Source organism: Dacryopinax primogenitus, assembly GCF_000292625.1.
Source record: "Dacryopinax primogenitus strain DJM-731 SS1 chromosome Unknown DACRYscaffold_15, whole genome shotgun sequence".
Classification (NCBI taxonomy): domain Eukaryota; kingdom Fungi; phylum Basidiomycota; class Dacrymycetes; order Dacrymycetales; family Dacrymycetaceae; genus Dacryopinax; species Dacryopinax primogenitus.
In genome coordinates this window covers 915784-943404 of record NW_024467212.1, presented here as the reverse complement: position 1 = coordinate 943404, position 27621 = coordinate 915784, and the positions used below count along the sequence as shown (strand labels likewise).

Here is a 27621-nt window from a genome sequence, read left to right as displayed (position 1 = left end):
GGTGGCACGGCTCGGACATCCCCCTTAATCAACGCATCAGGTGGTGCCTTCAGGTGACGTGTGCAATCGAGGCAATACACGCCCAGAAGGTCATCCATGCCGACCTCAAGCTTCACAATATCCTCCTCGATGAGCAGCTGAACATCAAGCTTGCCGACTTCGAGGGAGCGTCGTTCCCTGGCAACTACCACGGAACAGCGTCTATCGGCCCTCAACTGACAGTCAAGGACTTCTGCAGCCAACCGATGTTGGATTGGGAGGAGTTCTCCCGAGTCGATATATACTGCCTTGGCAGTGTCATGTATTGGATCCTTGTAGGGAAAGCTCCTTTCCAAGGCGTTGAAGGATATGAAACGGATGAGGATTTCATCCGGGCATACGAGGAAGGGAACTTTCCCGACACATCAGGACTTTTACTGGGGGATCTGATACGACACATCTGGACAGGCAAGGTTCGAGACACGGACGAGATAGTGTACCGAATACTGTGTGCGCGTGGGCCTGCCAGTGGAGAGAACGCATGAGCTGCATGATCTTCAACCGCCGTCTTGGGCCACTGGCAGTCTAGATCCCTCCTCAGTCCAGGACATGACCTCCCGCGGAACATCATATCATCATACCGTGAGTCAGAATAGGACATTCAGAATCCTAGTGTCCTATTCCAACTCGCCGTACCCGCTCCCGTGGACGAACCACCGCTGGGCTTTTCATCCTCTTTTTTCTTAGAACATTCGGGGCACTTTTACAACGTGGGCTCTCTGACGAGAGCTTCCATACCTTCCCTTGGACTTCCCTTGGTTTTAGGTGCTGTATCCTGCTTACCTCGGTACACCCGTACACCCGTTCCTGCAATAGGCGTCATGAGAGAAGTGATCCGGAAGGTCTCAATTGGGACCGCAACCGCAACTGTCTCAACCCCGTCACTTGTGACAAGTGCAAGTGCAAGGATGTCTGTCGTGGGCATTAAAGCGTCATGGTACTGTTCGCTGGTGATGAGAGCAGATCTTGGATCTTGGTCGTAGGTATTAGCATGTAGCATTATCTGAATACACAGCAGGTAGATTCTCAAACCAACAATACCGTTCTGTACAACGTACGTTACCATAAGACAGCGCCCCTCCGCCTCCCAGGGAGCAGGTGGAGCACTCATTGATATTCCCTAAGCCAGGCAAACGTCTCCTCCGGGCTTTCCCCCTTCCAAGACCGTATCATCTCCCTCTCCCACATCCCCCCCTCCCCCTCCTGCACGTCCACGCCCAGTTTCTCCCACTGTGAGAACCTCCTTCTTCCCTTTTGTAAAAATACCACCAGGGGAGGGAGTACCTTTTCCCACCCGGGGTGGGGGAGTACGAAAAGCGAGCCAAAAACCTGGTGCGTATCTGTCCACCTCGAGCTGTACACCCCCACCCCCCTCTCAGGGGAAGAGCTGATATCCCTAGGTGCGTAAACTGTGGAGTATGTGCTGCGGGAGAAGAGGGAAGAGAGGGACGCGGGCGTATGAGCGGGGAGGACGAGTGTTGCTGATAGGTCCTGGGAGGAGAGTCGGATGTTCGCTAGGTATACAGGTCGGAGGAGGGGGACGACTCTTGGCTGTTCGTTGTTTTTTGGGTTCTGTCAGCTTGGGCAGTATGCCGGTGTCATTGTACGTACATGGAGTAACTTTGACCCTGGCAGAATCTTGAGCCCTCCAGTACTGCCCTCCAACTCCAACTCCAACTCCAGCTCAGGCAAGCGCTCGCACCACTGCTCCAACACCCCCACAGGCGAGAGTCCATACCCTATCGTGCGCACTTCTTGCCCCCAAGGTGTGCTGAGCATAGGGGAGTGGAACGGTTCTGGATGTGTGTGCCAGGGCTCGCATAAGGGGAGGTCGCACAGCGGGGGTAGTGTATGTCCTGGGATGTTACTACCCAGCCCAATTCCCCAAGTACCGAGTTCCGTTCAGCACCCATCGACAGTAAAGGAAATACCAAACTCACATATCCCAAAACCCGCAAACGACCCTCCCCCTCTCCGCCCCATACTCATAAACCAACTCCAACCCCGTGCTGAGGTGCCAAGTAGGGACATACACTGGTTGCAGGGGTCCTAGTTGCCAGGTATCGGGGTTGGGGGGGGAGAAGGGGAAGGGGTTGAGTAGCGTGCGAAGGGGAAGGGGGAGGGTGCGAGGAGAGCCAGAGGGAGGTGCAGGGGAGGCAGAGAGCGGGAGAGTATAAGAGTGAACTTGAAATATGCGGCGTGCGACAGTAGGTGATAAGTTGAATCTAAGAGCGGATACTTTGGGGTTGTAGAGCCCATCTTTGGTGGTGGTTGTGGTGGTTGTGGTGGTTGTGGATAGACATCGATTGAGGGAAGAGAGTGTACGTCGGGTTAACATTGCACTGTCAGTCACAAGAAAGGAGCGGACTGAGGTGTACGGCCTTAGGGGGCTTACATCCGACCTCAAGGGATGACGTCTTGGCTCTCGGGTTATTGACGTCACATACACCTCACCTCACCACATCATCATCATCCACCACATCACCCCACTCAACGCTTCGTGTAAAATAATGAATATTCATACCGTCACTCTCTACTCCACCCACCTCACCCCCAGAAAGAGGGAAGGGAAGGACATCCATCAACCCAGCACCGCACCGCAGGGCATGAGACAGACAGAGTAGATAAAGGAACAAGTACGATAGTAGTTGACTGATCCATGTGCAGCTAACCAGACAGAACAGAACATGCATGAGCGCATGTTCAGTCCGACATTTTAGCTAGGTATGCTTAAAGAACGTAAAAGTAAAAAAAAAAAAGAAGTCAAAAGTCAAAAAGTCAAAAAGTGAGCAGTCCTTGTCATCACCCCACCCGCAGGCAAATGGCTAAACTAGCACAAACAACCCCCCAACAAGCGCCAGCAATCCCATCCCCACAATCGGCAACCCCGCCATAGCAGCAGGAGCGCTAGAAGTGCCCGTGCCCGTGCTCGCCCCGCTCGTCGGTGCAGATCCAGCAGCGTTCCTGCTCGTCCCCGCCCCATTCCCAGCCGCGACGGTATTGGTCGCCCCTGCCGAAGAAGCGGTCAACGATGCCGGCGCAGAGCTAGGCAACACCCCCGCAAGATCGGTAAACAGTTCCGCCGATTGGTATGTCACGCAGTTACTGCTACTCGGGGGAATGGGCGTATAGGGAATGGTCGAAAACCCAGTCCACCCCTGAGTCCAAGTGGACGTCTTCCCGTCCGCACCCACATACTGTCCCACAGGAGGAGCGTTATCCGCGTCGCAGACTTCGAACGTCCCGTTCTGGGCGGCGTTGGGCATGTTGTAGTTACATCCGACTTCGTCGTCTTGGTTGAAACAGTAGGCGTAGGCGTCGGGGTCGTACGCCGCTCCGGGGCAGATCTTGGCGCAGAAGATGTCGGAGCCCATGAACCTGCGTGCGTGCGTGTTAGAGGGGTGGGGGGTGCCAGCGAGGGATGACGCACCATTGCCAGTTTAGCATCTGGTAGTAAGTCGTGTTGCTGCCGTTGTACGCGTTGGAATAAGTCAGGCCACCCATGGGGTTCCCACGCTACATCACCAAGAAAAGAAAACAGCACATCAGCGCACAACCCCTACCAACCACACGAAACCCAAAAACGACGCACGTTATCCTGCCCCCTCCCATCCAGTTCTCCACCCTCATCATCCGCAGGCATATTAATCATCGTCTGATCGATGAACCCAACAATCTGGATATAGTTTGGCGTGCGCAGGAGCTGAGCACCCTTGAGCGCTCCGTCGGGGATCAGCCGCGTGCCGTGCCCGTTCTTGGTGCACCAGGCGACTTCGTACCCTTCGGAATCGGAGATGTTGGTATTAGGAGTTGGGGGTGCCCAGACGCAAAAGTCTGGAAGAACGAGTTAATGTTAGCCTGAAAAGGTGGGGAGTTGGGGGGGACGCACCAGCAAGGTTGTTCAGATAAATCGTCTGACAAAGTGAATCCTGGTTCTGAGTCGTAGAGTTGCACATATTGTACCCATACTGCGGTCCCCTACCGTCCGTGCAAGGGTCGACTTGATAGGGCTACCCGCACAACGCATCATCGCATGTCAACGGAGTGCGCTTTGGAGTGGAGGGTGGGGGGGAACTCACGATCTGATCAAAAGCCACCTGAGCGGAGACAAGATCAAAATTACACGTGCTGGTCGCGTCCTGCCTTTTCGCAAGCGCGATTTCAGAAGCAGCAGGAGCAGCTGTGATTGTCGTCCCCGTCCCGTCCAAGGGGGCACGGGCGTGATGTGCCCGTGGGAGGAGGTCGGAGTGGGCTAGGGATTGCCCGAGGAGGAGGAGGGGGAGGAGGGAACGAGTGGCTGCCATTGAGGCTCTGGGGGGTATGAACAAGGGGAGTATTACGGTGGGATGCAAGAGGGGGACGTCGAGGAGGTGGTGGTAGAAGAAAGGGATGAGAAAAAAGAGAAGGGGGGCGCGCTGTACTGGCCTTTGCATGTGTTGCATGATGACACTGTTTTTATTTAATCCTTTCAGCCTATTTTTGGACTCTCTAGTGACCGACCGACCGAATACCGAACACATAGAAATGCGCAGCAAGGCAACACACATTTGATCCCGCTCGGTTTCTTGTTTCAAGACGTCACTATCACTCCTCGTTCATCACACTAGTACTCATATACACGGCATACAGCGTACAACAACGCAACGTCCACATCCCATACAAGCCTAACAACCCCAAATACAGACCAACCGCATCCCGAGCAACAGTACAGTACTAGTAGCTATTCATATCCCCCACGTGGCATCCAGAAATAACCGCAATTAGCCCGTCGACGGTCGATAGGCACCCCCTGCCCTCCCCTCCTTGAATCACAGAAGCTCGATCGCACGTTGGCTGGGAAGCCTCTTATACGGGCCCTCTTAGGCCTCTTATGCAGGGTTTGGTTTGCAGGTTTTGCATTCCCGGTCGTAAGGCCCTTTTTACAGAAGGAGGGATTCAGAGGATTCCTGAAACGCCTAACGTTAGATAATATTAATTCATAAATATTGTGACAGCGGACTGATGTCCCTGACCGTCAGCTTTCTTCGAAGGACGCTCTTGCAGTAAAACAACAGATTCAGCTTGATTACTTGATTGTCTTGCAGTTCATAGTCTTGTTGTTCCTTGCGGTCGATAAGCATGCTGCTCGACACGATATGTTCATCCTACATCAGACAGACAGGACGACTCCTACACTTGACACTCGTCTCATGTCTTATGGGAGACAGGGAGTGAATAAGTGCGAGCTCAACCGGCAGTCGGGCGCAGTGCACGACCATGAGAAACAGCGGACTGATGTCCCACCATCAGCTTTCTTCTGAGGCTCCGTTCCAGTCTAGAAACAACAGATTTAGGTTCATTGCAACGTTTGGTTGTCCTGGAGTCTTGTTGTTCCTTCCGGTGGACAAGCATGCTGCTCGACACGATATGTTCCTCCCACATCAGAGAGAGAGGACGACGGTCTCTTACTTGACCCTTGTCTCATAGACAGCGAGTAAGTGCTCAACCCGACAGTTGGGCGCGGTGCACGACCATGAGAAGTACATACAGTACTCGCCAACAATCTCAACACGATAAATTTAGCCCTATCCACCAGTGCGGTAGCACAACCCCTCCCCCCCAACCCCTTTTCCCTCCCCTCCCCCCTCCAGTCTGCGACATCCACATCCACACCAAGCGCAACCACCTCGATTGTCACCGTTAACCGTTAACGTACATCGCCCTCTGGCACATTGTTCGAAATCAGATAAAAGGGAGAGAAATCAGTAATCAGTGCAAAAAAGGAGAATATGGAATATGGATCGGCTTGGGTTGGGTTGGGTTGATGAGACATGAAACTCTGGAGCCCGATGGGACTGGAACTGGAGCTGGAACTGGGTGTGGATGACAGAGTGAGTGTGAGGGTATAATTAAATGCAAAGAGAGATAAGTGGGTTGTGCAAGTACTGATACTGAGAAGCAGGAACAGGAGCTGGATGCCGGGCGGAGAGCAGGAAAGGGAGTGTCAGGCCAGAATTGCGCTCCTGGTGAGTGCGAGAGCCAGCCGACAGGGGTGGAGAAGGTCGTGCATGCCTTCTGATCGAGTTGCATTTGCCGTTATTCAGATGTAGTCGGGAGGGAGTGGCGAGAGTTGTCGGCGGGGAGCCGCGGGTGCTCGCCCGAGCGAGAGGGAGAGCCAGCAGAGGCTGGCGCGCTGAGAGCAAATCGATGCAACACTTTGTCCAAGAAGGGATCAACGACCCAGCAAGTACCGTAGAAAGGCGCGACAAAGGGAACGATATGAACGGGGGCAATAGTATACATCGCAGCGCATCGGAACGCAATGCATCGAGCTGCGGGGTGCGTGCGGTGGGCTGCAGGCTCTGGCAGCCAGGGCGCATCATACGTCGAGGTACTGGACAATGGGCTCGCCGACGGTGTCGATCTCTGGGATGACGCATTTGAGGTCGAACGCTTTGGCGAGGACGATCTTGAAGATCTTTTGGACATTGATAGAGGCGGATGTGGATGAGAAGATTAATGGCGCGTGCATGGCTTTTGCGAAGCGTTTTGCCTACAGACCGTTCAGCTTATTTCGGAAGCGGCATGTAAATGCACATACCTGCTTTGTCACTTCTTCTTGCTCATCACGACCTAATTGGGCGAATAAATCGAATTTTGTTCCGATCAGAAAAGGAATCGCGCTCTTTAGGAGTCGGTGAGATCGGATCATGCAGAAGATTACAATGACGTACCTTGTTGAACCCTCTTGCTTGCCTATACCACTCCTTCACCGAGTTGAGTGTGGATTTTCGTGAGAGGTCAAACATGAATAACAGTGCTACCGCATCGTTGCTGACCAAGGGGAGCATGTTGACGAATTCTCGTTGCCCTAGGGTCGTGTGAGCATGCATTCTATACCAGTTCAGCATACACACCTCCCAAGTCCCAGATAGAGAATGTGATGGTTGTCTTTCGTACGCTGATGGTTTTCTCCATGAAGTTTACCCCTGAAGATCTGGATTAGGGGCGCAACGATTGACAGCATGCTCGATAGACGCACCTAATGTTTGGATGTAATCCTCGTCGAAACTGCCCTCAACGTACTTGACCATCAAGCTTGTCTTCCCTATCTGCGAGTCGCCCACCATACCCACTTTAAGCACGACGCTGAATAAAGGCGGAAAACGCGTCGTGAGCTCCCCGAGATCACCATCAATTAGGCTCTCTCCATACCTCGTCTTTTCTTCTATCTTCCCGTCCTGAGGTCGGACAGGCGCTTGTATGGTTGTATCGTTGCTCACAGTATCCTCCATAGCTGCAGATACCGACACAGAAGGAGAGAAGGGGGAATGAGAGAATGGCTAGGCTTGTGCGCCCGAAAGAGCTGCGGAATGAAATCAGTCAGGACCCAAACAGTCATTCGACCTGTTGCATTGATTTATCACGAACCTTGAATGAAAAGGTTAAATCCTATGCAGTTGGCGTCACAGGCGTTAATAAACGTGAAGGGTATTAAAGGGTGGCGAATGCCAAAAAGGATGGCGAGTTGGACGGTATAGACGACGAGGAGAGGGAAATGGATAGCGTGAAGGAGGGGGATACCAATCGTTGAGAAGACGCGGAGGCTTTGTCCTTTGTCTCCGCACTGTGGCCATGTGCGGATCTGATGAGCGTCTCTTTTCTCCATCCTTTTTACCACCACACATCTTGCTATACGTTCTCTGTCTTTGAAAACACTACTTTCGAAGGAGCAATTATTGCAATTGCCAAATATTTGAAGGACTCCATATGGAAGCTGGTCTGCGCTGCAGAACTCCAGAAAACGGTGGTCTTCTCGCCGCCTGCTAAACACCGACTCTGTGCTTCGGCAATCATATCAAGATTTGGACGGAGAAACGTCATCATTCTAGCCAACTATTCAAGACGCGTGATCGGCACGATCATTCCAATGATGTGATGGGATCTCCTCTCCCTGGGGGACGACGCGGCTAAATTCAGAGTCACCGACGCGCCGGCGCGTACGCCTCAACATTCACGAGCCCAGGATTTCCACGCACTTCACTGTCATGGACAGCACTGCGCGACGGCGAGTCACACGCCGCCTCAGCGTATATAGCGCGAGCGTGCGATGATCCTCGTGCTTTATCTGGCAAGTGGACCAAAGCTACGACCAGCCGTTTCGGCCGACACACATTTCCAGGGACTCCAAAACCCACATCCGACTGCGGAGACGTCTCGCCAACCCATATCCGGCAAAACTCCTGCGCAAGCCTCGCCGCTTTTGATGTACCACAAAGTCATCCTGACTCGTCTCAGCGCTGAATAGGCTTGCATAACTCATTCGCGCGCTGCGTGCTTCGCCGCACCTTGTCGCTAATTTCGATAAATTGGCGGAGACAATTTTTATCTGATAAACGAGCCCCGGATTATATGTACCTACGCCGAGCCGCTGTGTGGGCCCAGCTCTTGACCCTCCCTCCTCCCCTTGGCTTCAGTCGACCCCCTCCACTAAGACGCACGATGACCACTTCATCTGCTCCCATAACCAACGGTGTGCATCCGAGCAAGCCTAATATCGTCGTCGTTGGCGGATCGTATGTCGGAGGCAAGGCAGTCGAGTTCATCGCCGCTGCAATGCACAACACTCACAAAGTTGTGCTGGTGGAAAAGAATTCTCATTTCCAGGTTGGTAGCTCCTTTATGTTTGAATTGCCAAGTTTAATCTATGTACACAGCACTTGTTCGCCTTTCCTCGCTTCGCGATTCTCCCTGGACACGAACACATGGCGTTTATCCCATACAAAGCCGAAGCCTTCCTCAACCCAGGCATGCCGCCTGGGGTTGATCAGGGAGTGCTTAAGGGCTACACTGGTCCAACACCATCAGATGCCGTTGAAATCCTCCAGGCGACAGTCACAGAAGTGCTTCCCGACAAGGTCCTACTTGAACCCGGGAAGGGCTCGCCTGCTCCCACGGAATTGCCTTATGAGTACCTCGTCATCGCTACAGGAACTCGATTACCTTCTCCTGGAACACTACATATCGAGGGGAAGGCTGCAGGAATTGCATACTTCCAAGAGTATCAAGAGCAAACCAAGAATGCGAACAACATTGCGATCATCGGCGCCGGCGCCATAGGGGTCCGTGAGTGGTACAGTTTCTCCTGTGCGGCAGGTTAGCTGACAATGTTGGCAGAGATGGCAACAGACGTCAAGGAATATTATCCAAACAAGCATGTCACGCTCATCCATTCCCGCTCTCATCTCATGAACAAATTCCATCCCAAAATGCATGAGCTCATCTTGACGAGGTGCAAAGAACTCGGGATCGACGTCATCTTGGAAGACCGCGTCATTGTCCCGGAAGGAGGCTTCCCGGTAGGGAAAGGCGAGTTCAATATCAAGCTGAAGAGCGGGAAAACAATCAAGGCAGACTGTGCTGTATGTATTCCTCGCCCATCACATGTTGGGTACTAAACCGGGCCGATAGATCCTGTGCACCGGCCAGGTGCCGTTGAGTGGTCTCTTGCGCCCCCTCTCACCCTCCTCCATAACTCCATCTGGCCATATACACGTGAAACCCGCACTACAACTTGACGACCCTAACTACCCAAAGATCTTCGCCATAGGGGATGTTGCGGACACTGGAGGGCAGAAAGCTGCTCGACCAGGCTTCAAACAGGCAATAATTGTTGCAAAGAATATCAAAACTCTGGCCGATGCCCATGGCGGACACCGGTGGGTCCTTTGGCCGAGTACAAAGGCGACCCTTCCGGCATCCATTTGACATTGGGAATGGTACGTACTGTCACATGATAAAAGAGACCAAATCTAATGTCATTTGTAGCATCGAAATGTGCTGTTCCAGAATCCGCCATTCGACACACCTGATGCAGAACCGAGAGTAAATCTCAAAGATGATGGCCATGCGGATATGGGAGTGAAACGACAGTGGCGTACTAGAGCACCTGGCATTACCGACTACTATGCGTAGGGAGGACATTTCACGCTGGGAGTGTACTGGTGCGAAAACTGCAGAAGTGTGCGTACGATTGATGTAAACGGAATTCAAGGGGGTCTCGCTGTTTCTAATCCTCGTTGGCCATGGCTTGGATGTCGAAGTGTATCTTATAGAGTTTTCAAAGTGATACATCTGATACATAAACCGTAATGTACATGCGGTCCATGATAGGGCCGCTCGTCCCTCACCACCGCCCCAAGCGGAGGAAAACAGTACCCACTCCAATACATCGCCGGCATCACCTAGCTAGAGGACGGCGAGCAGCCTTGTCATCTTCCCGACCATCACTGTGCAGTCGTGCCGATACTATACGAGATAGGAAATGGCTCCAACCCACAGAAACATAACAGGGGGTGGTTGAATGCAAGGTCATCGTCCCCCGATCGGCTTATGTCCGAACCGCTTTTCCCTCTGTTTCTGCTTTCGCTGCATCTCCATCAATGTCTTCAGGTCCGGAGGTTCGTCCTGCAGTCGTCTCATATTACCTGCCGGTGCTGGAACAGGTTTGGAGGGTGACGCCACTGGTGAATTGACGCTTGACGGTTTTGGTGGAAGGGGGTGGTTGAGAGGATCCGGGAGAGATGGGGCGATTTGGGGCAAGGTGGAAACGGGAGCCGTTGAAGCTGGTTGTTCCTTTTGCAACTGGGCCAGCTTACGCTCAAGCACCGCGATCTTATCGTTGGTTCTGGTATGCGCGTTAGCCTGTAGGAATCAAAAGTGCACGAAGCGTTACGTACTTGAGCTTTGCTTGATTCTTGAGCAAGCTCAATGCCGTCGGTCTCGCTGTATCCGTTTTACGCTTGCCCAGGCGGCCTGCCTCATCCATCGGCGGTGCTTGGTGCGCAAATGTTACAACGAGATTCCGACCCCGCACCAACTTATCGTGCATTGTGACTATTGCTTTCAGTGCTTCCTATACAATCGTTAGTATTATTCACGCTATATGCGAAGTGCGTACGTCTTTATTGGAGAACTCGATGAAAGCGTAGCCACGGGGCTTCCCCTTCTGGGGACCCGCTTTATGAAAGAGGAAGTCGAGTGAAGTGATCTTGCCAAAGCGCTCGAATGCCTTGATGAGAGTATATCTGTATCATTTATCAATCAACATATTCCCGTGCCTAACCCAAGATGACGCACTCGTCAACCGATGAAGGTAGATTTCCCACATAGAGTCTGTCCTGTCGGACTTGAGGAGCCCTGGGCTTCGACGGGCCAGGTTCAGGTCCGTCCTCTTCTTCTGGCTCGGGTATTGTAATCAGACCGCTGGGAGTAGTCGTTCCCTCTAGCTTCTCAGTCGACGAGGCCATGGGTATCGGTGGGCAATCAGTGAGGAGGAGAAGTCGAGTTCCAGGGCAAGGGTCCCTACAGGGGACAACGCCGTGTTAGGAGTCGACGACCAGTCAATTATTACAGCTTTTCCTATTTACACTCCTGCTGGGCTGACCAAAGACTGGCATGTCGACAATCGAGCTTGACGTCCGACCCGGGCAGGGTGTAGGTCCTTTCGACATTGGTTGGTGCATGGCCTCCTGTTGAGCTTGGTTGATGTGCGCCTAACGCGTTCTTCAGGAGCCTCTCTCTGGAACGTTCTGGACACGCTCAGGGAGGGAAAAGCACAATTCCCACAAGTGGAGATCAAGTTCGATAATGAGGTATGTAGATATGGTTTGACCATTGTACTATTTTGACTATTTCAGGATAAAGCGCCTGCTACATCACCCATCATCATAACACTACCGCCTCATGTGTCGCTCCTCTTTACCGGGAGAACGCAGCGCCTTCATACGATCCTTCTTCATCCCATCACCCCTGTTCCTCCATACTCTGGACTACGACTAACGTACAAGTCTCAAACTATCTCTTCCCCATCCCAGCACTTCAAGCGCTCCGATGTCAACGCCGTCTTTGGGCCTACATATAAGGGGAAACGACGGCTCATTTTCCCTGGGATAGTGTTTGAGTTTGAGCGTGCGGAGGGTGAAGACGGAGAAGCGCGGAGGGCGGGGAGGGAGGAGCAGGTGGACAGGATTGTGGTTGTACAACGGGAGAAGGAGCGAGATGGTGTGGAGGTCGACCAGGAGGACGGATTACGGGAGTGCCAAGCGATGGTTGGTGAGCTGAAGAGGGCGGACATCACGGTTGGCCTATATCCATATGACTCTCATCACTCTCTGACGCCGTTTAAGATGCACCAAGGTGTCACCCTGCATTTTGTCCCTTCGCTCACTTCTACCACCCCTCCCGAACCAATCCGGGTTACGATGCACCAAACTACCGCGGAGGATCTGCTCGCAGACCTCGGTCCACCCCTCCGAGTACACTACAAAACAGACGAACGAATGAGTATCCATTCTGCAGCTTCCGGAATGGAGGAAGATAACAACTCATGTGCGTCTCTGGCCATGTTTGGTGTTCCTGGCTGACGAACAAATAGACTTTTATAACTACTTCCAGCACGGGCTCGATTTCCTGCTGGACGGGGAGACGCACAGGGTCACGAAGATTGTTATGCATTCTAATGTTGTGGGTATTGATCCTTGTCTAATAATATCTACATGCTCATATCGCGCTCCAGGTCGGTTCTGCCCTTTTCCAGCGATACAAGCGTTGCCCTTGGCAGCTCATCCCTGCCCAGCCTTCGGGGTCACCATCATCGAATGACGCTGCCAGTCCAGTGCCGATAACAGTCGCTTCTCCACCAGACACGCTTATCCGATATCTGTCGCCTCTGCCCTTATCCAACGACACGGATTCTCGAACCGACGCCCCGCCCAGCATGATCCTGGACCGTGCCAGCGAGTCGCGAGATGGCCCCCTCTTGGTAGGGCAGACAACGAGGCTGCTCGGGTTCGACGGATGCGTCCTCGAGGTGGGTGACGGTGGGGAGATATTGGCGTTGGTACTGTTTTAGTTATTTGTAAGTAGGCCGCGGTGCACTGTGCTGAGGGACGGGCCGCAGCCAATCAAGTATCGCAGTGTATATTATCACGGTGTTTTTATCAGTTGTATTTGATAATAAACTTCTAGAGGATCCAGGACATGAGGTTGTGCCGCTTGTCGGGCCGATATAATTCAGTCATGCTAGAAGGTGGCAATGTCTTCCGTGACTTCTTGGATCCGGGAAGTGTGTTGTGAAAGCTCTCGACATCAGCATGTATCACCCTGAGAAACCTATGAGAAGCATTTCAACATCCAAGGTTCATTGTGAGGCAGCACAATTCTCTTGACTTCCCTGTGCGTCACGCGTCTGCATATTGTGTATTAACTGACAGTTTTCGCATTACCGGAGAGCGGCGAGTGCCGGTCTGAGTCCGATAGAACCCCCGCTAGGTTGCGCTCGTCGAAGAGAGCAACGGACTTCCAGAACACGAGGAGGCCGCTGCTGAACTGCCTGAGCCCGCGGATACATGCTTTGCCAAAATGTTCATAGTGTTGCCTCGGGTATCGTGAGCTTCTATGGTCTTCTGGGGTGAACTTATTGCCTCGCTCGTTGGGGTATCACATTAAGTATTGCTGCGAACTTCGGGAAAGTGCTGCGGATCTGACTAGGGCAGCAGACCTTGAAAGCCCCTTGGTCGGAAGAGCCTATCAACGGTCCAGAAGGTCCTTGTCAGCCCCACTGAAGAGGTGAGGCGTAAACGTAGTAGAGGTCCGACTAGAAGCGAATGCAAGCGAATGTTTTCCAGGGGCGGGCAGGACGACTCACAGGTGTGAAAAGGGAGAACAAAGTTTGTTGCATGAAAGTCTTGTCCCGTGGCGTGAGGGCAAAAAGAACGTAATCCCCCCAGTCTCATTGGACCTGGACATGGCCAGCAGACCAGGTATCAATGACCCAACTAACAGGTGGAGTAATGCATATCAGCCAGAAAACTTCTCTGTTGGACTTGGTGGCTGAGCAAGAAGTTGCCGAGCTGTGGACTGTACCTCCGCCGGCGTCCTTGGTCGTGGGGACATCGTGCCGAGCGCCTCTCAGAGTGTTACAAAGATATCCAGGAGATATGTTCACCTCCTCGGACGTCGTTGGCTTGATGCCCGCTGCTTCGGCTCTTTCAAGCCCGCCGACCGAGTATGCTTTTCGCTCGAGAATACCTGCTTCCTTCACGGTGAGCAAGGATTGACAGATATGGGAGTGTATCCGTAGCTGAAACGCTAATCTGGACTGCCGTTGAGAGAGTACAAGGGTTCAGATTCCTGGGTCGCTAGGCACACAAGGAATGCCTTTCTTGATCCGCGGCAGTTTCGGAAGTGTGCAACCGTTGTTCCCAGGCACCGATGGCCTTTTCAAACCATCACAGGAGCATCCGAGAACAGCAAGAAACACGACTGTTGTCGAAGTTTACATCATATCCGTAGTTTCGGGTTGAAGAGGAACAGCTTTCAAGCTATAGTGCGCGGAACACTGACCAAATATAGTGCCAAGATAAGATAAGGTATCGAGGGCCTGAGCTGGTTACCTCTTCTCATCGTGCTTGAATCAAGTTCCCGGCGGGCGGTAGAGGACAGAGCGCCCTGTCATCCATATCCAGCAATGTGCGTCTGGTGCCTAAGGTATTGAAATCAGGAAATATCGTTGTCTTCTCGAAATTGTCAGCAGAACATGCCAGCGCCATACACAGAGCGCGTGACGAGCAACTGTTGTTCCCCGGGAGCACCTTTCTCCGAATGTCGCAAGTATGGCGCATTCCCGATAGACGACCGCATGGAGATGTATTGTACGTACAATATTGACGAGCCCATTAGAGAGCCGCACGGGACCTGCAAGGTGGATGAGGAGTTGTGGAGACCCGCAACCCCGAAGGCGCTCTAATTTGATCCCGACCGGACGAATCCTTTACTCCGCGGACTTAGGATCGATTCATGAAGTAAACTGACCAATCCGCAACTTGGTCCTCGACATCCTCCACAGTTTGATTGGCCCGTCAATTACAATCAAGAAACGTCCGTCATGGTCACCGCTGGGCTTGTGGAACATCGTCTCAATGCTAGCACTGTTCTTTCTTGAGCCTAGGGGACTGCTAGCTGTCTTAAATGAACAAAACACATGCTGGTTAGGTGGACGGAGCCTTCATGATCCTATCAATCACCATCGTTGCATTGGAAGCAGATCCACGGTCACCGCGCCGACTGATCGGAAGAGAAGGTGCGCGTAAGATGGAGGCTTGAAGGTCGATGAAGATCGACATGCAGTTCTGAGGACGACTCGGGAAAGGCGGCGTGACGTGGCCAGGCAAAGATTCACCAAACTGGGCTGATTTCAGTCGGACTCCTCGGACTTCTGCCCTTGACTTGTCAGTCACAATGTGTTTTCACCATTTGGGGCTTCTTGATTGAGAATATTTAGAGTACGCACGCCCCTCTTATTCCTCGGAGTTACCGATCGTGTGCTCTGGTGCTTCCTTAGCCCCAGCCCCATGACCTCCTTAAGAGCAGCCAGCAGCCGTGTCGCGTTTGTTCAACGTACCCGCTTTCCTCTGGCCCGCCGCACATTGACCTCCTACACAACAAGGTACGTACCTGACTAGTGCTTTATATGCTGAGCCAACTGACACGGTGACCGGAATCCAGAAACATGCCTTCTCAGCAAGTCTTCAACACTAAGGATGGTGCTACCTACACCACCAGCAATGGTGCGCCCGTACAGGAGGTAAGAAATGATTCATACCATCGCTCTTCGGTTATTGACTGGTGCCGTTTAGCCATATGCTGCTGGACGTGTTGGTACTTTTGGTCCTCTGGCGATTCAGGGTTAGTACCTTCTCAAGAACATATGAACAATGGTCCTGATTGATTTTTCAGACTTCCATCACATCGATCTCCTCTCTCACTTCGATCGTGAGCGTATTCCGGAGCGTGTCGTCCACGCTAAGGGTGCTGGCGCCCACGGCTACTTCGAGGTGACTCACGATGTCACGGACATCTGTATGGCGGACCTTTTCTCCAAGGTTGGCAACAAGGCCAATCTGACCATGCGTTTCTCCACTGTCGGCGGTGAGTCTGGCTCCGCGGATACTGCTCGTGACCCCCGTGGGTTCGCGATCAAGCTCCGGACCCAGCAAGGCAACTGGGATTGGGTCTTCAACAACACTCCGGTCTTCTTCATCCGTGATCCGGCAAAGTTCCCCCACTTCATCCACACCCAGAAGCGCGACCCACAAACGCATCTGAAAGATGTAGACATGTTCTGGGACTACCTTTCGCAGAACCCGGAGTCCGCTCATCAGGTTCTGATCCTTTTCTCTGACCGCGGTACTCCCGATGGTTTCGCACACCAGCACGGCTACTCAGGTCACACGTACAAGTGGGTGAACGCCAAGGGCGAGTTCGTCTATGTCCAGATTCACGTTATCGCCGATAAGGGATTCAAGACCCTCAACAACGAGCAGGCTGGCCAGCTCGCTGGTGACAACCCGGACTACGGCACACAGGAGCTTTTCGAAATGATTGAGAAGGGTGACTACCCCAGCTGGACTGTGTCTGTGGTACGTTCATCGGATTGTGGGGATGTGGTCGGGAGACTGAAATTTATTCTCAGCAAACCATGACCGCAGAGCAGGCTGAGAAGTTCCGCTACAGCGTACTGGACCTGACCAAGATCTGGCCTCATTCTGACTACCCCCTCCGCCCCGTCGGCAAGATTGTCCTGAATGAGAACCCCCAGAACTACTTCGCCGAGATTGAGCAAGTTGCCTTCTCACCCTCCCACATGGTTCCCGGTGCCGAGCCCTCTGCCGACCCTGTGCTCCAGTCCCGTCTCTACTCCTACCCGGATACCCACCGCCATCGTCTCGGTACCAACTACCAGCAGCTGCCTGTGAATGCCCCCGTTTGCCCCGTGGCCAACTTCCAGCGTGATGGTGCCATGGCGTTCAACAACCAGGGCTCCCGCCCCAATTACCAGAGCTCCATCCAGCCATTGACGTACAAGAAGAGCGCGTACACGACCGCCTCGCACGAACAGTTCCTCGGTGCAAGCATTTTGGATCTGAGCTTCATGACTGAGCTCGACTGGGAGCAGCCACGTGCTTTGTACCAGAAGGTCATGAACGACAAGGAACGTGCCGCTACTATCCACAACCTGTCCGTGCACATGAAGAACATCAAGTCAAAGGTCGTCCTCGAGCGTCAGCTCTCCGTGTGGGCTGCGATCGACCAGTCACTCGCTGATGGCATTTCCAAGACCCTTGGTGTTCCGACCGTTGCGCCTATGAAGGTCGCACCTGCCTCTGCTGCCCTTCGGTAGATTCTTGTATTACAGGACGCTATCACGAGTGCTGATCATGACCACAGTTATCAGGCTTACGCGGGGAAGAGCGCCAAAGGCCTTCCCAACTAGAAGGACCACAGGAGTTCATTGATTGTCCGCTCCGGCCGTCGCATTCTGTGTGTTTGCCCCACAGGTGGGTGCGGGCGTGGCGAAGAGCAGGGAAAGCGCAAAGGATGAAGTTTCTCACCACTTCTTCACCTCACATGTACGGTCCATATGAGAAACTTCAAGCATATTAACACCACTTCTCGCGCGTGAAGCGGAGTGTACTTCGTTCAACTTTGTGTGCCCCGAAAGAAATGGTACCCTGAGCATAGATGTACATTTCAGGTATAAGAAGAGACACCGGAGTCTGGACGAATCTGGATGTCTGAGAACCGCACTCTACAAGGGGAAAACTTGGTAGAGGTCGTCGACGACTGCGCTTCGCTGACAAGAAGGCAGTATCTGGAGTCTATCAGGCGCCTCTAGGATCTGCTGGAAGCATTCCCGTTTGGTGGACGTTTGACGCCGCGACGTCGGCCTGACATGTTGAGCATCGTACCAGTATCCCTTACCTGCCTCTGATGGCCGCGTGAGCCCGTGGTTTATCCCCGCAAAAAGACATAGGATTCCATTCCATTCAATCTATTCTTCCTGCCATCGATACTTCCCCACACACCACCGCTCGGATCATGTTCACATTTCTTGTCGTTCATCTGGATGGGCTCTTGACAGCAGGTGTCGATACACCCCTAGATGACATAGCGATACCCAGACCACTGGTCCCCCTTGTCCCTCTAGCGGTATGTGATCAGTCATGGGCCCCCGTTTCTGTACAGGACCAACTCACCTTCGCATCCTCGACCGTCTCATACACCCCATTCTTCGCGTCCCCAACCGCCTTCTCGCCAACCGGCCTCTCTCCTTCTATTACTTCGTCCTTCTCCCCCCTCTCCCTCGCCGCATTCTCCCGTTTCAAGCCTATCATCATGACGACCGTGCTGATGAATCCGATGCAAATGTATACCAGCACGATGATATGCCCAAGACGATACCAGGGCGTATCCTGAGCCCGATAGATGTTACTGCTCACAGCGCCGTTCAGGTTCCCAAATCCGATCACCATAGCCAGGACAACAGAGCGCTTGTAGCTCCCCTCGGTGTTGTTGCTGACGAAAGCCACGGTATTAGGGATGAGCGGGTAGATTCCAGATGCTGCGAGGTAAACTGCAAAGTAGGACAGCGCGGGATTGCGAGAAGCGATGAGGATGATGTATCCTGCCGCACCAACAGTGAGGAAGATGAGGTTGAAGTATGCACGTGTCTGCCGGCGATCTGCTAGCCACCCCACGCCGCAGGTGAGAATGCAGGCCCATACATAGACAGGGACGGAGAGCAAGTTCGCGGGGGTCGCAGTGTACCCTGTTTAAGATGTTAGCTTTGTTGTTCCGCATTGTTATAGAGGCGAACGCACCGAGTTGGTTGATAATGCTCGGTGTGAAGAGGGAAAACGCGTACAGCGGCCCGTCAACACCGGTGTAGCACAACATACCGACCCAAGTCTTCCAGTCCTTTACAGCAGCCCAGACGTACGAAAACTTGAAGCTTTCTCCTGCGGCAGAGAACTGATCGTCCTCCTGCAACCGGCGGATGACGAACGCGCGCTCTTCCTCCGTAAGGAACTTGGCCGTGTCAGGGAAATCCTGGATGATCCAGAAGGAGGCGGCACCCGCGAGCACAGTGGCCAAGCCTTCGATGATGAATATCCACGCCTACGGTTCATGAGCTCACGTGATCGTTTAATGTACGAGGGTAAAAGCGCACCCAGGCTGGCTTGCCGCCTACGCCTTCCATGTTGCTAATCGCCGCTGCGAGTAGCCCGCCAAAGGCGCCCGAGACCGTAGCAGCGGAGAAGAACACAGCAGCGCGTATGCCAAACTCCGAGCGCTTGTACCAGCTGCTCTCCGTTATAAAATGTTGCATTCATTTAGAGGGAGTGAACGCACCATGAAAGGTAGTAGTTGACACCAGGGAAAAGGCCGGCTTCGAACAGCCCCAGGAACCAGCGCATCGTCAGCAGTCCGCCGTAATCATGCACCAGCCCCTGGACGGTCATCATTATTCCCCACATGAGCATGGTGAAGCTGAGCCATATGCTTGGCCTGAGGCGCTTGAGGAATACGTTGCTGGGTGCTTCGAAGACCGCATAAGAGATGAAGAATATTGTTAGTGCGATGAGATACTGGTGGTCGGTGATGCCAAGGTCCTTCTCGAGGTTGTACAGCTTTGCGTTGCCGATGCTGGTACGGTCGAGGAAGGAGAGGAGGTAGAGCAACGAAAGCCAGGGGACGAGGTACCAGTCGAGCTTGCGAAGGAGTTGTCGTTCAATCTCGTATGCCGGAAGCTCAGTGAGCAGCTGCGCAGGGGTCTCTTCAAGCCGGGCAGCGAACGAGGCGCTTGGGGGAGCGTGCAGGTGAGGAGGAGGTAACGGATGCGTATGGGACTTCTCCGCAAGGGATGTTGTAGGTGAAGAGCCGTTGATATCCTCCACGAGCGCGCTGGTGGGCTTGCCATCGCTGTCCATGGTAGTCTGATCTGGTGTTGATGGTGGGGCTCGCAGGTCTGCTTAGATATACTGGAGCACTCGGTGGCGAAGAGCTACAAGAATAGCTGTCGAGATAAAAGCTTAATAAAAAGTTTTCTCCGTGCTATTCATAGTCAGTTCAATCCCGGCAGGCCTAACAGTTGCTCACCTCCAGGAAAGAGCGACAGAGGGGAGATCTCCGCCCAGCCCGGGTTATAAACTGCGCGAAAAAGGCGCAAATTCTCGCCGTCCAGGCACGGACAACCCTCTGCGCCGGGGCAACACTTTCACAATGTATCAATCTGCCATCTTGCTCATCCCTGCGCAGCCCCAGAGAGGAAAGATGTAGAGTCCCATGACCGGCAGCAGCACCCGGTTACCCCGCAAGTCCAGTCGGCTGTTTCACTCGGCCGTTCAGAACAAGAAGTCCTCATATGATGTCGATCGGCATCACCCCCTTGAAGGACAGAGAATTGCAGAAGGTGACGGAGGAGATGGGGCGCGGGTGCGGGGCTTCGCGTGCACACGTTGCGGGCGCGTGATAACCCCGCATATGAGGGGGAACCATGCGTGTTGATAACGTTAAGTCAGTTGAGATCCTTCTCTGACCTTTGTCCTCTCGGAACTGGACGGAAGTTGACCTCCATTCTTCCCGCATTCGAGAGTGAATGTAGACTGAGGCTGGGTAAAAGGTGTACTGAAACCCTTAGAGAAAATTCTTCTCTGGGGTTCGGACGTCATCCGGTCGTGTCGGTCGTTTGCCGAACGCAGAGACGGCGCCTCCGTTGAAGGGATAGCGCCGACATGTGCGGGACATCGACCAACCTAACGCCCGAATGTACTTTCTTCTTGGGAATTAATGCGCTTGCTATACAGCACACAGCATACAACATAGCGACTGGCGCCGGTCTTCTTGCCCTTCTAAACATCTAGCCACTTCCCGAACTTCCTTCTCCCTCTGTCGACGTCTAGCGCACGCGTGCCGCGATCCCTATACATTTCAATGCGCAAGGTTCATCCAATAATGCATATTAGTGCATTCAAACTAGGCTTTGTCAACCGAACCCAGATTCCTCGCCATCCATATCCCTCCTCGAACACTCGAGGCCGACAGCACAGCGTCCACCTTCCAAACCCAGACCGGGTCTCGACCGACAGAAGCTCTCCAGCATGAGCAGATCAATTATCGAACACCGGAAATTGGTCCATTCCTGGTCTAGGTTCCCGATCTCTCAAAGCCAATCTTAGCTCGGCCAATTGGGATGAACGATGCTCTGCAAGCAGGGGCTGATCTTACTGCCCTCCGAACAAGCTGAAGGATTGCGCCATCACTTGGTATCCGGTACCGCCGCTCATCTCTCATGAAACCGAATAGAACATGTACGAAATAAGGCTCTCATTATCAAGCATTAATGGGGAGCTATGAATACCTACGCAACCAGAGAGGAGTGCCGCGGGCAAGCCCTCCTCCACTACATCTGCTCCTAGGAGGTTTGAGACCAATCCGAGCCAACGCTATCAAACGACCGTCTCCAATCGGGGCACGTCATGCAGAGGTCACCCCGAGGACATTGGCGGACTTCGTGACGTCCGGAATGCCGTACTCGTCATCTCTCGGGACGCGTCTGTAAAGACGTCAGGGACGTTGTGCTTGGCTCAGTGGTCGCGAAGGCCTTGGCACTTGAAGACGCCTATTCAGCTGATGAGTGTGCTTCTCTTTTTCTCCTATGAAAGTACCCACCTGCAGTGACGAAGCTCCTCCACCGGCTTGGTGGGTCTTCAGACTAGTCACGGCGCTCTGGTGACATCCGCACGTCAATCCGAAACCAGGCATGGTCACTCGCGAGATAATCCGCTTTCTCAACGAAACCGTTCCTTACAGCAAGGAGATCGGGAATTCAGGCTGTCCCGGAAGATATGGTCAAAGAGCTAATCAAGATCGTCAAGAGTATAAACGAAGATCAGCCGCGGATCGCACATACAGAAGGAGGGGCAAGATTGTCGAGATCCCACTTAAAATGCGTATTGCCGCGCTATAGGAGTTGCAGGCCGAGCCTTCTTCGTCAGTCTTGGCCGCGAAGAAGCTCGTAGTTCTCGGCAGTGCCTCGGAGTTCTCCTGCAGTCTAGTGGAGGTGTTGTTCGAGAGCGTGGGCTCTTGAGTTCAAGTTGGTCGAGGGTCGTCTTGGCAGCGATGAGGTACCCAGCACCAGGTGTTCTCCTCCACCAGCCTGGTGGAGCTGTCGTTCCACACCCTCTGCTGCTGAGAAGAAACCAAACGACACGGACGGTTGTGCGTCTGGAAAGGCTTCGAAATGCACTCGGCGCGCTCAGATCTGGGAGAGAGCTCTGTGCCGAGCGTTAGCATGATTCCACGATGACGATAGGCTCGAGGCTCACCTTCGTCGATCCCGTTACCGTTCGGAATGGTTAGCGTACGTAGACGACAACCTCAACCTCCTTGACGATTTGGCAGCTTCGTCGAATGCCCCTGTGCAAACCGATGTAGTCCTCCGGAGCAGACCAGTACGTTCGAAAGCTGGGATCTTCCACAATGACATTCTCGGTAGGGTTTGCACAGGCCGAGAACATGTACGATGCAGTCGTCGTTGAAGTTGGAGCGGACCGTCCTGGGCATGGCATGGCGTAGCTTGATCCGTTGATCCGCGGCGAAGAAGGATTGACGAGCCCTGTCAAAGGTACAGATCTTCGACGATCTTCGACTGCTGGCGACCACGTTTGTTTGAAAATCAAAACGGCACCACTTGTCAATGCTGAAAAGTCAATGCGTCGTCGAAATGAATTGGGCGAATCATCAATCCGTGTTTCACCAACCCAACTCAGTGAGACATCTATGCAGTACTTGATTACAGACTGGAAGTACATAACACACAGCACCGTTCTTACTGCCCAGTCCAAAGCAGACGGCACATCATGCCCCTCCCACTAGCAGCCAAGACCAACATCATCCTCTCCTCCCTCCTCTGTTTCCTCGTCGCCCTCTCCCTCATCCTGCAACCATCATTACTCACCTCCTTCCCCCTCACGCAAGTCGTGGCGCACCTCTCGTACTGGAGGCGGACTTGGGTGAAGGAAGAGAACCGTGCGCGATGGCCGCGTATGGGTTTTGGATTGTTGGGACTGGGTATGCACTTGCGGTATGGGCGGGAAACGAGCGGTTTGTGAGGAGTGTTGGTGAGCCAACGCGTGTGTTGCAGACTGCACTGTTGAGGTAACTTGCGACAGTGTTTGTACGCCTTAGTGTGGCGATATTTGGCGTTTTGGCCGTTCTTGTAGGTATGAGAGGGGCGATGGTGCTCACTATCTGTCTGTCGGATCTGGCCATGGCTGGCCTCTTGAGGGTCATTGTGGGAAACAGCGGTGCTGTGGGAAACTGGAATAAGGTAGGTCGGAATACCGAGACGTGCGCGGATCTATGAATTGAAAAGTTCAAAGGCAAGAGGTAATGCAAAACTCACGGTATACGAAGATATCAAGGAAAAGTCGGTGCGAGCGACATAGTGCATACAAACCATGCGTGCGCCTAGAGGGTCTGTACACCGAGGCACGTTGGTCAGGGTGACAATCCCGAGCTATGAGCGTTACGAACCCATGGAATATTGACACACACATGCATGGAGAATGTACAAAGTCTGGTTTGTCAATGCATAGATATTTCGAAACAAGAAAGATCGCTCATCGCATTACCGGATCAGGTTCTGCTGAAAGCAGGGTACCCAAGAGCGGTAAAGAGTAGAGGTATAATCCCCTGACGACCCAACCCGGTCAGTGCAATAGGAAGGTCATCTTGTCGTTCACCATGGCATGCCAGAGGATGAACGACGGGGCGGCAAAAATAAGATAACCAGAATGATCGCGGTGCGACCATATTAGTGGTTAAACTAATAAGAACAGATACTACACTTGATCTAAGCCAAAAGGCCAGAGTGGTGCGGAAACAAGAAGGGGGCGGGAGGGAAGGGTCTTTATACGAAAATCGACGCGCACGGACCCTATTCCAGGGTGCACGGGCCAGTCGCCCTGAACAACGTGCCTCCGTGTACAGCCCCTCTTGGCGCACGTGTCATGACCTCATTCATGAACGGATCACCCGACGATGAACCGAACAGGATCACAACGGTGACCATTGTCATCCCCCTGTCACTGACAGCGTATTGTTATTCATCTCTCTTCAACCACCATCTACATTAACATGCCCGTTGACATCCAATCTGACCGTGTCGTACTGCACCATCCTGCAGGCGCCAGTACTACAATCCTCTTGTATGGCGCGACAGTCATCTCCTGGATCTCGCCCTCCATCTCAGGCACCAGCGCGGTCCCCGTCACTGCCGAAGGACCTGCCCTGGTAGAGAGGTTCTTCGTCTCCTCCCTCGCCAGTCTAGACGGGTCCAAGCCTGTCCGTGGCGGGATCCCCATCTGCTGGCCTATCTTCGGTCAGCCGAGCAGGGAGGAAAACAAGGCGTTAAAGCAACATGGGTTTGCGCGCTCTAGTGTCTGGAAGTACGAGGAGACGGTGCTGGATGCGAGGGAGGGCGTGAGCGGGCGGTTCATCCTGGAGAACAGCGATCAGACGGACAAGCTCTTCCCGCACCCGTTCAAGCTGGTGTACACCGTCACCCTCGCTGAGCACCAGCTGACTACGAGCTTGAGAGTACACAATACCGGCTCAGCACCGTTGGCTTTCCAGGCGTTGCTGCATAATTACTTCAAGGGGGAGTCGAGTATCGCCCAGGTTCAGCCGCTTAAGGGGGTCACGTACAGGGACAAAGTACGCAATATGGTGGAGGATGTGGAGACGCGTGAGATTGTCGATGTGCGGGAGTACACGGACAGGGTGCGTTCTCCCCCTCTTTTGTCCTGCTCGCTATGCTTACCGTTGGCAGGTGTACGAAGCCGCCGGAGGGAACTACACCCTCTCCTTCCCCCGCTCAGTGCACATCTCGATCAAAACGCACAACCTGCCGGACGTGACCGTCTGGAACCCGCAGGAAACAGGTTCCAGCATGGCGGATATGGAGCCCAACGGGTGGGCGCATTATGTCTGTGTCGAACCGGGGTATGTCAAGCAGTTTGTAGAGCTGAAACAGGGAGAGGAGTGGTGGGGCCAGCAGGTGCTAACTGTGCTTTGACTAGGGGATGAGGGCGGACATGAGATTGTACGATGCCGGATGTGAACTGAACATGCTAAGAAAGGAATGAATGAATCCAAGGTTTTGATGTCATAACCTGGAGGACCCCTCAACGTGGGAGTTGGCGCGTCCTTCCTCCCAAAGGACAGTTGCTTGGGCTCGGCCCGACTGTGTCCAAAACAGGTCATCGTGATACCCTGCACCTTACCCTGCGAACAAGCTTCCGCTCGCTTTGTTTCTCGATCATGATCCTATTCATGATAGGCTACTTCGACTACACACGAGTGATCCTCCGCCGCTGTTGACTCAGTAGAACGCGGGACCGTTGCCTCAAATCGTCTACTCTCTGGTATCTGTTTGTCAGCTTATATATCGACCAACGAATAGGAAGGACGAGAAGAACGAGACCAAACATCAGCTGTAGTGCCTCAATTTTCTTTTCAGCCATCTGCTGCAGCGACCTGGTACCAGCACGGGAAGGGGAGACGTCTGAAGCGTCTTCTTCGATCATATTGTCGTGGAGTGAAGATATCACGTGACAATCCCGTAATGACGGGACCCTGCGGCAAATCCGAGTCCTTACTCCACCCCTTCCCTCCCTTCCTTCACACCAGAGCAGCCAGATGGACCGCTTCGAGCAGCTCATCCTCACCGGTGACATATTCGGGGACTCGGGTCCTCGCTCTCCTCCCCGCACACCCTCTACTCTCTCCCCGGCCTCATCCCGTTCCCCATCACCGGCTCTGCCGCCCAACCCAAATGCGTCGTCTGTCCAGGTAGGGCAGGGTGTGCCTGGACGCACGGGTGTTAAGGGGGTGATACGTGATGCGAGGGAAGCGAGTATGATCGAGCGAGGGCGGAAGAGTTTGGAGGCGCGCGAGAAGCAGAAGGAGTGGGAGGAGAAAGGCAGGGGAGCGCTCAGCTGGAGGGAAGAGGAGGAGTTTCGTGCTGGAGGGAGGAAGCTGGTGCGGATTGGCGGGGGTGGGGAGGCGGAGAAGGGTGGGGAGGGGAGGAAGAGGTTTGGACATTTGAGAGAGGTGGGCGTGGAGGGGTTTGTTGATGCTGTCGAGGAGAGGGACGCTTGGGTCGTTGTGCACATTTATGACTCGGTGAGGTTCCTAGATTTGGAGTATAGCGAGGTTCTTATACGGAGACAGTCTGTGGAAGCGTGTCATTCCCTTGATACCACCCTCGCTCTTCTCGCACGCTCTTACCCTTATACCAAGTTCCTGCGGTCACGAGCCGCTGCTCTGGGGTTCGCATCCCTCCTCTCTGGTGGATCATCCCAAGACCGTACTGCCAGGCTGGACGACCTGGTAGAAGACGAAGAATGGGAATACGAGGAAGAGGAAGACGAGGTGGATCTGGACATGTTACCGACTATGCTGGTATATAAGGCTGGCGACCTGAAGCAGAACTGGATCAGGGTGGATTGGGATGCGAAGGATGCGGGTGGAGTGGAACAGCTGTTGATGAAGTGCGCACATATCTGGTTATTGCTCTGGCTGAGATGCTGATGACAGCCAGACACGGTATATTACCCACGCTATCGGGGAAGCAGGAGAATGATGATGACTTGGACTGGGATTGATTGGCTTCCAGCGTTGCTGTTATCCCCTTTTGCGTATTTTCCCGGGCCGTGGGAACTAAACGCTGCTATGTATGGATTGTTATATTTTTCGAGGAGTGTACGAAGATTCAGGGCGATTCCTCTGTAGACCTGCCCTATGACACGAGACGATGTGTAGAGCCGAGACTGTCGGTCAGGCTTGGCGACATGCCCCAATATATTGGGGCATGTCACCAAGCCCTTATCAGCTTGTCATGCGAAAGCTACCCGACACATTCCAATGCTTTTGCAATTGTGATTGTAGTCCCTAAATCAGTCCAGTTCATAATCTATGCTCTCCAGAAACCTGGGAGACATGATGGTGTTATAATCTGGTACAGTCCTCTCACACCTTTATAATGTCACCCACACGCAAACACGAGGCAACATGTGACTGCACGTGGTGACGCGATCTGCACCGGGGTTTGGTTTGTCCCGTTCCCCCGGTGATCTCACAGCCAATCACCGCTCTTTTCCCAAAGTCCACTTTTCTTCCCACGCATCTTGGCTCTTCAAAACATCACCAGGCGTTTATTCTGCCCTGTTCCCGCGCATACACATCGCCCTCACCCCTCCCCCGTGACCTGGACGCGTCCCCTCCCGCCTAGCGCGTTCGCTCCCTGACGCGCCGTCATCGCCCCCGCGTGCATGCGCATGGTAGAGTTGAACCACACGGCACAGCTAACGACGTCCCCTCGATACCCCCTTTGTATGTCCTCCCCTTCTTCTTCTTCCTCAAGGACGCGCTGACAACAACAGACAGAACGAGCGCGTCCAGCAGAGGAAGGGAAGGCCATAGTCGACTTGTTCTAGGAACAAGGTGAGCGCCAAGTCTCTCTCTCTCAACCTTTGCCTCCCGCTTCCACCTCCTCCGCGTTGCGCTTGCTTAGCTTGACTGGAGTTTGCTGACAACCGCCTCACTCATTTAGGCGCATATACCTATCGACTTCGACACCCTCTTTCGTGAGTACATCCCTCCTCCTTCAGCAATTGTTTGTCTTGCATGTGCTGT

At 53.5% G+C, this 27621-nt stretch overlaps 11 protein-coding genes across 11 annotated transcripts; 5 read left to right on the top strand and 6 right to left on the bottom strand.

The window, feature by feature from the left end:
- Window positions 1-1086: 1086 nt before the first annotated feature.
- Window positions 1087-1863, bottom strand: DACRYDRAFT_23778 (uncharacterized protein; the record flags this gene model as incomplete). The annotated part of the gene is made up of 2 exons (XM_040773389.1): window positions 1651-1863; window positions 1087-1590 (listed from the first exon to the last, which is right to left on the bottom strand). A coding segment is annotated over exon 1 (168 nt), but the record flags the coding sequence as incomplete, so codon positions are not given.
- Window positions 1864-2758: 895 nt separating this feature from the next.
- DACRYDRAFT_23777 (uncharacterized protein) lies at window positions 2759-4418 on the bottom strand. The gene is made up of 5 exons (XM_040773388.1): window positions 4119-4418; window positions 3929-4049; window positions 3632-3873; window positions 3470-3555; window positions 2759-3417 (listed from the first exon to the last, which is right to left on the bottom strand). The coding sequence occupies exons 1-5, from the start codon at window positions 4341-4343 to the stop codon at window positions 2865-2867; spliced, it is 1227 nt and encodes a 408-aa protein (XP_040626670.1). The 5' UTR covers window positions 4344-4418; the 3' UTR covers window positions 2759-2864.
- Window positions 4419-5909: 1491 nt separating this feature from the next.
- DACRYDRAFT_23776 (small monomeric GTPase) lies at window positions 5910-7549 on the bottom strand. The gene is made up of 7 exons (XM_040773387.1): window positions 7450-7549; window positions 7234-7384; window positions 7061-7167; window positions 6936-7007; window positions 6753-6889; window positions 6620-6703; window positions 5910-6571 (listed from the first exon to the last, which is right to left on the bottom strand). Exons 2-7 carry the CDS (start codon window positions 7311-7313, stop codon window positions 6398-6400), a joined length of 654 nt encoding a protein of 217 aa, XP_040626669.1. The 5' UTR covers window positions 7314-7384; window positions 7450-7549; the 3' UTR covers window positions 5910-6397.
- A 971-nt stretch (window positions 7550-8520) lies between these two features.
- Window positions 8521-9993, top strand: DACRYDRAFT_82226 (FAD/NADP-binding domain-containing protein; the record flags this gene model as incomplete). Its single annotated transcript, XM_040776558.1, is given in 6 exon segments — window positions 8521-8685; window positions 8736-9144; window positions 9196-9440; window positions 9490-9741; window positions 9756-9806; window positions 9847-9993. The coding sequence occupies 6 exon segments, from the start codon at window positions 8521-8523 to the stop codon at window positions 9991-9993; spliced, it is 1269 nt and encodes a 422-aa protein (XP_040626668.1).
- Window positions 9994-10389: 396 nt separating this feature from the next.
- Window positions 10390-11369, bottom strand: DACRYDRAFT_101341 (RNA-binding domain-containing protein; the record flags this gene model as incomplete). Its single annotated transcript, XM_040767547.1, has 4 exons — window positions 11158-11369; window positions 10979-11105; window positions 10758-10933; window positions 10390-10705 (listed from the first exon to the last, which is right to left on the bottom strand). Exons 1-4 carry the CDS (start codon window positions 11325-11327, stop codon window positions 10390-10392), a joined length of 789 nt encoding a protein of 262 aa, XP_040626667.1. The 5' UTR covers window positions 11328-11369.
- Window positions 11370-11475: 106 nt separating this feature from the next.
- On the top strand, window positions 11476-12931 carry DACRYDRAFT_109871 (UPF0183-domain-containing protein; the record flags this gene model as incomplete). The annotated part of the gene is made up of 6 exons (XM_040768959.1): window positions 11476-11533; window positions 11590-11672; window positions 11718-12158; window positions 12207-12408; window positions 12455-12543; window positions 12596-12931. The coding sequence occupies 6 exons, from the start codon at window positions 11476-11478 to the stop codon at window positions 12929-12931; spliced, it is 1209 nt and encodes a 402-aa protein (XP_040626666.1).
- Window positions 12932-15376: 2445 nt separating this feature from the next.
- On the top strand, window positions 15377-17545 carry DACRYDRAFT_23774 (catalase). The gene is made up of 6 exons (XM_040773386.1): window positions 15377-15526; window positions 15586-15664; window positions 15717-15765; window positions 15817-16499; window positions 16553-17256; window positions 17308-17545. The coding sequence occupies exons 1-6, from the start codon at window positions 15432-15434 to the stop codon at window positions 17351-17353; spliced, it is 1656 nt and encodes a 551-aa protein (XP_040626665.1). The 5' UTR covers window positions 15377-15431; the 3' UTR covers window positions 17354-17545.
- Window positions 17546-18018: 473 nt separating this feature from the next.
- Window positions 18019-19850, bottom strand: DACRYDRAFT_55550 (MFS general substrate transporter; the record flags this gene model as incomplete). Its single annotated transcript, XM_040775333.1, has 5 exons — window positions 18019-18063; window positions 18117-18688; window positions 18741-19038; window positions 19091-19223; window positions 19273-19850. 5 exons carry the CDS (start codon window positions 19848-19850, stop codon window positions 18019-18021), a joined length of 1626 nt encoding a protein of 541 aa, XP_040626664.1.
- A 1598-nt stretch (window positions 19851-21448) lies between these two features.
- On the bottom strand, window positions 21449-23783 carry DACRYDRAFT_23773 (uncharacterized protein). The gene is made up of 2 exons (XM_040773385.1): window positions 23327-23783; window positions 21449-23241 (listed from the first exon to the last, which is right to left on the bottom strand). Exon 2 carries the CDS (start codon window positions 22731-22733, stop codon window positions 22278-22280), a length of 456 nt encoding a protein of 151 aa, XP_040626663.1. The 5' UTR covers window positions 22734-23241; window positions 23327-23783; the 3' UTR covers window positions 21449-22277.
- A 271-nt stretch (window positions 23784-24054) lies between these two features.
- DACRYDRAFT_23772 (glucose-6-phosphate 1-epimerase) lies at window positions 24055-25057 on the top strand. Its single transcript, XM_040773384.1, has 2 exons — window positions 24055-24705; window positions 24755-25057. The coding sequence occupies exons 1-2, from the start codon at window positions 24061-24063 to the stop codon at window positions 24998-25000; spliced, it is 891 nt and encodes a 296-aa protein (XP_040626662.1). The 5' UTR covers window positions 24055-24060; the 3' UTR covers window positions 25001-25057.
- A 566-nt stretch (window positions 25058-25623) lies between these two features.
- Window positions 25624-26742, top strand: DACRYDRAFT_117929 (uncharacterized protein; the record flags this gene model as incomplete). Its single annotated transcript, XM_040770494.1, has 3 exons — window positions 25624-26109; window positions 26158-26477; window positions 26528-26742. 3 exons carry the CDS (start codon window positions 25624-25626, stop codon window positions 26589-26591), a joined length of 870 nt encoding a protein of 289 aa, XP_040626661.1. The 3' UTR covers window positions 26592-26742.
- Between the last annotated feature and the right edge of the window lie 879 nt (window positions 26743-27621).

What these genes read in the sequence shown, in the direction of transcription:
- DACRYDRAFT_23776 (XM_040773387.1), bottom strand. Translation starts at nt 7,313, where the DNA reads ATGGAGGATACTGTGAGCAACGATACAACCATACAAGCGCCTGTCCGA. An exon ending in AAGATAGAAGAAAAGACGAG is followed by an intron (nt 7,168 to 7,233) that starts GTATGGAGAGAG and finishes GCCTTTATTCAG; the next exon opens with CGTCGTGCTTAAAGTGGGTA. An exon ending in AAGCAAGAGGGTTCAACAAG is followed by an intron (nt 6,704 to 6,752) that starts GTACGTCATTGT and finishes CGACTCCTAAAG; the next exon opens with AGCGCGATTCCTTTTCTGAT.
- DACRYDRAFT_23772 (XM_040773384.1), top strand. Translation starts at nt 24,061, where the DNA reads ATGCCCGTTGACATCCAATCTGACCGTGTCGTACTGCACCATCCTGCA. An exon ending in TGCGGGAGTACACGGACAGG is followed by an intron (nt 24,706 to 24,754) that starts GTGCGTTCTCCC and finishes TACCGTTGGCAG; the next exon opens with GTGTACGAAGCCGCCGGAGG.
- DACRYDRAFT_23774 (XM_040773386.1), top strand. Translation starts at nt 15,432, where the DNA reads ATGACCTCCTTAAGAGCAGCCAGCAGCCGTGTCGCGTTTGTTCAACGT. An exon ending in TGGTCCTCTGGCGATTCAGG is followed by an intron (nt 15,766 to 15,816) that starts GTTAGTACCTTC and finishes TTGATTTTTCAG; the next exon opens with ACTTCCATCACATCGATCTC. An exon ending in CCTGCCTCTGCTGCCCTTCG is followed by an intron (nt 17,257 to 17,307) that starts GTAGATTCTTGT and finishes TCATGACCACAG; the next exon opens with TTATCAGGCTTACGCGGGGA.
- DACRYDRAFT_23773 (XM_040773385.1), bottom strand. Translation starts at nt 22,733, where the DNA reads ATGTACTTCCAGTCTGTAATCAAGTACTGCATAGATGTCTCACTGAGT.
- DACRYDRAFT_23777 (XM_040773388.1), bottom strand. Translation starts at nt 4,343, where the DNA reads ATGGCAGCCACTCGTTCCCTCCTCCCCCTCCTCCTCCTCGGGCAATCC. An exon ending in AGGTGGCTTTTGATCAGATC is followed by an intron (nt 4,050 to 4,118) that starts GTGAGTTCCCCC and finishes TTGTGCGGGTAG; the next exon opens with CCCTATCAAGTCGACCCTTG. An exon ending in ATGGGAGGGGGCAGGATAAC is followed by an intron (nt 3,556 to 3,631) that starts GTGCGTCGTTTT and finishes TTGGTGATGTAG; the next exon opens with CGTGGGAACCCCATGGGTGG.